Source organism: Palaemon carinicauda, chromosome 16 (assembly GCF_036898095.1).
Source record: "Palaemon carinicauda isolate YSFRI2023 chromosome 16, ASM3689809v2, whole genome shotgun sequence".
NCBI classification, from domain to species: domain Eukaryota; kingdom Metazoa; phylum Arthropoda; class Malacostraca; order Decapoda; family Palaemonidae; genus Palaemon; species Palaemon carinicauda.
Genome location: NC_090740.1, coordinates 14,297,008 through 14,303,960, shown reverse-complemented (window position 1 = coordinate 14,303,960; position 6,953 = coordinate 14,297,008). Strand labels below are relative to the sequence as shown.

Genomic DNA, 6,953 nt, shown 5'->3' with positions numbered 1-6,953 from the left:
GCATAGGGTACTCTTATATCAGCTTCTTTATTAATACATATTACATCAAGGTACTAATTTTGGGTATCCCAATTGATATTTCGTTCAAATAAAGTGACGTATTACTATTCAATCATTGTAGGCTCATCATTCAGGTCAATAAGGTTTCCTCTGTTTCAAGGATCAATTTTTAAACAATAAATATAACAGTTTTTTTCCTAATCCCTGTCTTCATTATTTTATCATCACTGACATAACATCTAATGTCATATAGGTTACACTCTTTATCAACCTGCTTAAAGGTTTAAAGGCCACTCATAAATGGCAGCAGGACAATGCCCTAGACCTAGAGACTGATCAGCGCCAAAACCCCTCTCTATCAAAGCTAGGACCAGAAAGAGCCAGAAAATGGCTGTTGACGACCCCAAATCCCCCACCCTTACTCACAAGGATGATGAAGTTGCACACACTAAAGAAACTACTAAGTTTGAGCAGGACTCGAACCCAAGCCCGGCAGAACGTTAGCCAGGGGCGTTTGCTATAGGCCACCACAACCGTAATTGTTACTACCAGTCCACCACCATAATCCTCATGGAACTAAATTTTGCAATATTACAGATCTCATCATCAGCATCATTATTATCCTATTGATAACCAGTCCTTGCACATAGTATTATTATCCTCCTTTCCCTCAGCATCACCGCTTTAATTATGGTACCAATAATTAAAGCACAACATTATAACTAATTTATTATCAGTTAGCCATCATCATATGAAACAACAATAAGATGGTCTCGTATCTTTCATAGCGGTATTTATCAGACAAATATACATCGTTTTTGTACATATAAACAATATTACAAAGTAAACTAAGAAACTTGCGTATATTAGAGATAACCTAGTCATAGATGTCGACCATATCTTCTAGGACCACTAGGCCTATTTATAGATAGCAAGTGCAAAATTGATAAATTATCTTTCAAAAAGAAATGTTACTGTCTTATATTGAGAAATTTAGCGGTGATCTTAAAATATTCGCAATAACATATTGCTGACATAGTATAAACAACGAATTTTTGGGCTTGAATTGATCTAGTAGTTCCACTAACAACTGTGAGAGCTTAAAGCCTAGAGTAACACCTACAAATATTACGAAAGAATACACGTTCGATAAAATAATAATAATAATAATAATAATAATAATAATAATAATAATAATAATAATAATAATAATAATAATAATAATAATAATAGAACTGTTTCAGATTAATCTTAAATTGCATACAACGGGTTTTAGTGGAATGCGAACAGAGAGTGAAGAATCAAGTTGACACTACTGCGCTGCAGTGATAGTGTGACACCAACTGTAGATAGTCCTCATTCTCTAGTGTCACCCCTCACCGGAAAGAACTTAAAAATGAGAGTCTACTTTCTCCTCATTTTCCTACTCAAAGGTGAGAAAATTCGGAGTTTTTCCGGTTAAATCAAAAACTTTAACTGGTCACATTAATGATAAACGAACATTCCTGATATCTTTCCATTCGAACAGATCCTCTTGGGTCTTGCACTTTTGAAAAACTAAATTTGTCAAAGTGATTGTGATTTTGGTTACTAGAATCAGGCATTTCATTTTTTTCATTTATCACTAATATTCGTTGTGTGATACATTTCGTAAATCATAAATTCATAAATTCCGAGTTGTTTTTACTGGAAAAGGACAATAGTTCCTAGGCTACGTACACCATCGGTCTAGCGGATGACCCGATTATTCACACATGTATTTTTACTGGTTCTAAACCGAACTTCCTAAGATTTTGTTTTCTTAAATAACGAAGTAAAACTTTACTCACACGAATGTCATCGTCGTCTTATATACGAAGAAACACTTACGAAAGCGAAAGTTTGATCATGGAGCAACCCGTAACCATATCACAAGTGCAACTTACTATAGTCCATTTCTTTTAGCGATGCATATTTGCACCGACTCGCAGCGGTGCCCTTTTAGCTCCGAAAAGTTTCCGGATCTCTGATTGGTTGGACAAGATAATTCTAACCAATCAGCGATCAGGAAACTTTTCCGAGCTAAAAGGGCACGGCCGCGAGTCGGTGCAAATATGCATCGCTAAAAGAAATGGACTTTAGTAGTGGGGACACTCGTGATATATTTAAACTTTGTACTTTATATATATTTCAAATTATTCTTTTTGATAAAGCTTATGATATTGTTGAAAAATGTTGTATGGGTAACGCCATATGCTGCTAAGTCACCGAAATCCAGTTGAATGATAAGATACGATAGCTCGTTTACTGGTAAGGATACAGGAGCGAATATGGGTCGAACATACAAAAATATAAACGTTAATTGTAAGGCAAAACATTCTGGTACTAGAGTGGCACATATAGAATTTTTGTATTTATATCATTTATCAATATCAAACACATGAACATTCGTAAATTATAGTCTGAATTTGTATATATATTTGGAAGCTGCCAAAGATTATTTGCGTTGTGGAGTTACAAGCGATTTCTTGGAGTAGAACTTCAAAAGTTTAAATTTGCAGCAAATGTTTATGTTTTTTATGTTGAAAAGTCTCTTTTTATAGTTTACATTATATGAAAGATCTGTTTTAATGTTGTTACTGTTTTTAAAATATTTTATTTTATTTGTTCATTGCGTCTCATATAATGTACTTGATTGATTTCTTTATTTCCTTTCCTCACTAGGCTATTTTTTTCCCAGTTGGAGCCCTTGGGCTTATAGCATCCTGCTTTTCCAATAATAATAATAATAATAATAATAATAATGACATTATGTAGTCCTAACTACATAACTCCATTAGTGAGGTTACAAAGGTGGTCAGATCAATCAATACAACTAGCAAAATAAGGTTGTTGAATCATCGTAAATCTTTCATGAAAAATTCCCTGATGATTCACATAAAACGGACCTAAGAAAACACAAGGGTTTCCTGTTAGAAATTCATCTATTCTAAAAAAAAAAAAAAAAAAAAAAAAAAAAAAAAAAAAAAAAAAAAAAAAAAAAAAACTTGATTTACGGTGCTTATTAATGACAAAATAGAAGTTAGTAGAAATTACTATGCTACACCATTCGAACAGTAACGTTTGCATTTATCGAAGGAGGATGTTATCAACTATATTCTTGCTAATAATGACAGGGCTCTTTACGATTCGAAGGATTGGAAAAAAAAATTTCCCGATCTTGAAATGAGAGCTAATTTAAAAGCTGATTTAAGAAAAAAAAAATGTTCTGAATGTCCCCAGTGTACTCAGGGTAGCCTGTTGCTATATTATGATTGCATGAGTTTCAGAATATCATATTTAGGCCTATGCTAGTATATTAACCATGGCTACTAATTTTGTTTATATCGTGTATTACCACTAAAGCGTAATTATCTAGGGCATAATGATTTGCTATCAAACAGTGAGACTAATGCATACACTAAACGTTCAGGGGTAATTTTTTTAATCTTCCTAGACTATACCATTCTGACCGCAGTACTAGGTTTGCAATCACTTCTAACAGTCATGCTTTTTCCATCATAAGGCACAACAATACATAGTATTCTCGAAGTTTGATTCCAGTTGTAACCTGATTGTAGAATGGCCTTTCAAATCTGGCAGTTGAATCGGCGAAAATTCAGAAGTTGAAACTTGTACATTCTTTTTTTTTTGTTGATCAGGATGGCACACGACTCGTTACAGAATATGACTGGTTTGACCTTCAGATATTTTGTATTTCTTATTCATGTTTGCTTGTTATTACCTCATTTCTTTTCCTCACTAGGCTACTTTCTCTGCCAAAGCAGTTTGGCTTGTGGTATTCTGCTTTTCCAACTACAGTTGTAGCTTGACTGTGTGTGTGTGGGCTTCATCTCTCTCTCTCTCTCTCTCTCTCTCTCTCTCTCTCTCTCTCTCTCTCTCTCTCTCTCTCTCTCTCTCTCAGACAGACACCTTGTAAATCTAGAACCGTTGATTGTGTTTTGAAAATAATGATTTAACGAATTAGAAGCATTCAAAGAATATATTCTATATATTCTAAATTTGTTTTTCAAGTTTTTAATCGCTTATCTAATACTTCTTCTGCAAAATAGTTTTCAAAACTAAGTAATAAAAGATTATTATTATTATTATTATTATTATTATTATTATTATTATTATTATTATTATTATTATTATCATTAGCTAAACCACAACCCTAGCTGGGAGAGCAGATTAATATAACACCAAGGGCTCCAACAAGAAAAAATGGCCTAGTAAGGAAAGAAAATAAATAAATTTGAAAAAAAAAAATACAAGAGAAGTGATGAACAATTAAAATAAAATAACTTAAGAATAGGAACATTGAAACAAATCTTTTATATATAAACTATACCGAATTAAAAAAAACACACAATGAGAAATGGGATAGATTAGTGTGCCCAAGTGTACCCTCAACCAAGAGAACTCTACCCCAGAAAGACTGAAATAATGATCGAAATGGATAGTAAAGACGTTGTCTTTTCTTGCGCTCTGACTCTCTTTATTATTATTATTATTATTATTACTATCCAAGCTACAACCCTAATTGGAAAAGCAAGATGCTATAAGCCCAGGGGCTCCAATAGGGAAAAATAGCCCACTGAGGAAAGGAAATAAGGAAATAAATAACTGAAGAGAACAAATTAACAGTAAATCATTCTAAAAAAAAGTAACAACGTCATAACAGATGTCATATATAAACTATTAACAACGTCAAAAACAAATATGTCATATATAAACTATAAAAAAGACTCATGTCCGCCTGGTCAACAAAAAAGCATTTGCTCCAACTTTGAACTTTTGAAGTTCTACTTCTAATTCTATCTCCTCAATGTAAATCTAGGTTGATGAATCCTTTAACAGAAATCTAGCTAATATTAGTGTAGGGTCTAAATTATGGGGAATGAAGTTGAATCCAAACAAACCTCAAAATATGACTGTAAGTAGGGTGAGGAGAGTTGCTCCTCAACATCCGGATCTCAGCATTGATAATGTTTCTTCAACTCTGTATGACTTAAAATTTTTGGTGTGATTCCCGACAACAGATTTACTTTTGAGAAACACATCAAGTCTGTGTCTTCTTCAATTTTACGAAAAAAATGGGGTTATTGAGAAAGTCTTTTAAGATTTTCGGGGATAAATCTATTCTCAAGAAGTGTTTCAATTCTTCCATTCTACCTTGTTTCGAGTATTAATCATATTTGATGCAAGGAAATAACTATGGCAGAAACCTCAGTCATTTCAAGTGTTGGCACAAGGGGTTTGGCCTGAAAGCTATTTTCAAGAGTAAATAATTTTTAGATATCTAAAATAGACTAGCAATTATCACAATAATAGCGATATTAAGAATGAAAGTAATACTTACATTGTTGCTGATGATAATGAAATCTCATCAGTAGATATAATGTAAATGTGAATATCAACAAGAGTAATGATTTCGTAGATGTACGTACTAATACGCAGATTAAAGAAAAAAAAGCATGCCATTAAGGTATAGCTCTTGAGTCTCTGTTTTTAGACTATTGAAAACCTATATAGATAACTTATATATATATATATATATATATATATATATATATATATATATATATATGCATACTTATATATACATATATATATATATATATATATATATATATATATATATATGTATATTTATATATATGTGTATATATATATATATATATATATATGTATGTATATATATAATTATATATATACATATATATATATATATATATATATATATATATACATATATATACATATATATACACACATATATATACATATATATATACATACATACATATATATATATACACACACACACACACACACACACATATATATATATATATATATATATATATATATATATATATATATATATATATATACATATATATATATATATATATATCCCTTTATCAACTCAACAGTATTTTATTAAGATTGAAACTAAATTCTCTTTTTAGGTACAGCTTCGCAGGTGATAGGGGGAATAAGTCCATTTGGGGGGATAAAAATTAAGTTTCACCTGACTCACGGGGGAGGACGCAGTTGTGCCGATCCAAGACTGGAGTTCTCTGACGTGGCTGAGATGCTTCTTCAGCTGGACTTTGATAGGAAACTTGGCGCCATTAACCGCAGGAAAAGGTGTTCTTCAGCTAATTCCTTTACAGAAGCGTAAGTCCAGTTTGATGTGCTGAAAAACATATATTTTGCATTTTTATGGTCGGAAATAATGGGAAATATGAAAAAAGAAGCTTCAATGTCTAATTTACCGTAGATCATGAATATTTATATCATATTATTATTATTATTACTATTATTATTATTATTATTATTATTATTACTTGCTAAGCTACAACTATCGTTGGAAAAGGAGGATGCTATAAGCCCAGAGGCTCCAACAGGGAAAATAGCTTAGTGAGGAAATGAAACAAGGAAAAATTTAATTTTTAAGAAGAGTAACAACATTAAAACAAATATCTCCTATATAAACTATAAAAAACTTGAACAAAACAACAAAACAAGAGGAAGAGACACAAGACATGCTGAGTATTATATCTTCCTCTAAGATTACATTTGTGATTAAATAATTTGCATTTCCATAAGAATAGATGACATCGGTTAAGAAACACTAATGAAAAAATCAAGAGAATTGTTTTTTTTCATATAGTGGTAGAATCTATTTTATTGCTTTATACTTGCATAATTGAAGCTTGTCGGAAGTCTACATTGGGTATTTATTACTTGTGTAAAGGAAATTGGAACAACAAATCATTATGTCTAAAGGAGCTCAGTTTTGCATATAGAAGCGACTTGCATATTTGTGCCTATTGATTACTGTAAAATGAGGTTATGAAATAACAATATAAAAGCAATTTCCTCAAGTTGTTGAAGTCTATAGAAAAAAATGAATAGTCTAA

The 6,953-nt window shown here is 31.5% G+C and overlaps 1 protein-coding gene across 1 annotated transcript in view; it reads left to right on the top strand.

Annotated features, from left to right (window-relative positions):
* Positions 1-1,281: 1,281 nt before the first annotated feature.
* The window catches only part of LOC137654928 (endoribonuclease CG2145-like), a 10,932-nt gene continuing 5,260 nt past the window's right edge, over positions 1,282-6,953 (top strand). Inside the window, exons 1-2 of the mRNA XM_068388825.1 lie at positions 1,282-1,433; positions 5,997-6,207. Of these exons, the coding sequence (XP_068244926.1) occupies positions 1,397-1,433; positions 5,997-6,207 (248 nt within the window). The 5' untranslated portion in view covers positions 1,282-1,396. The remainder of the gene's footprint in view (positions 1,434-5,996; positions 6,208-6,953) is intronic.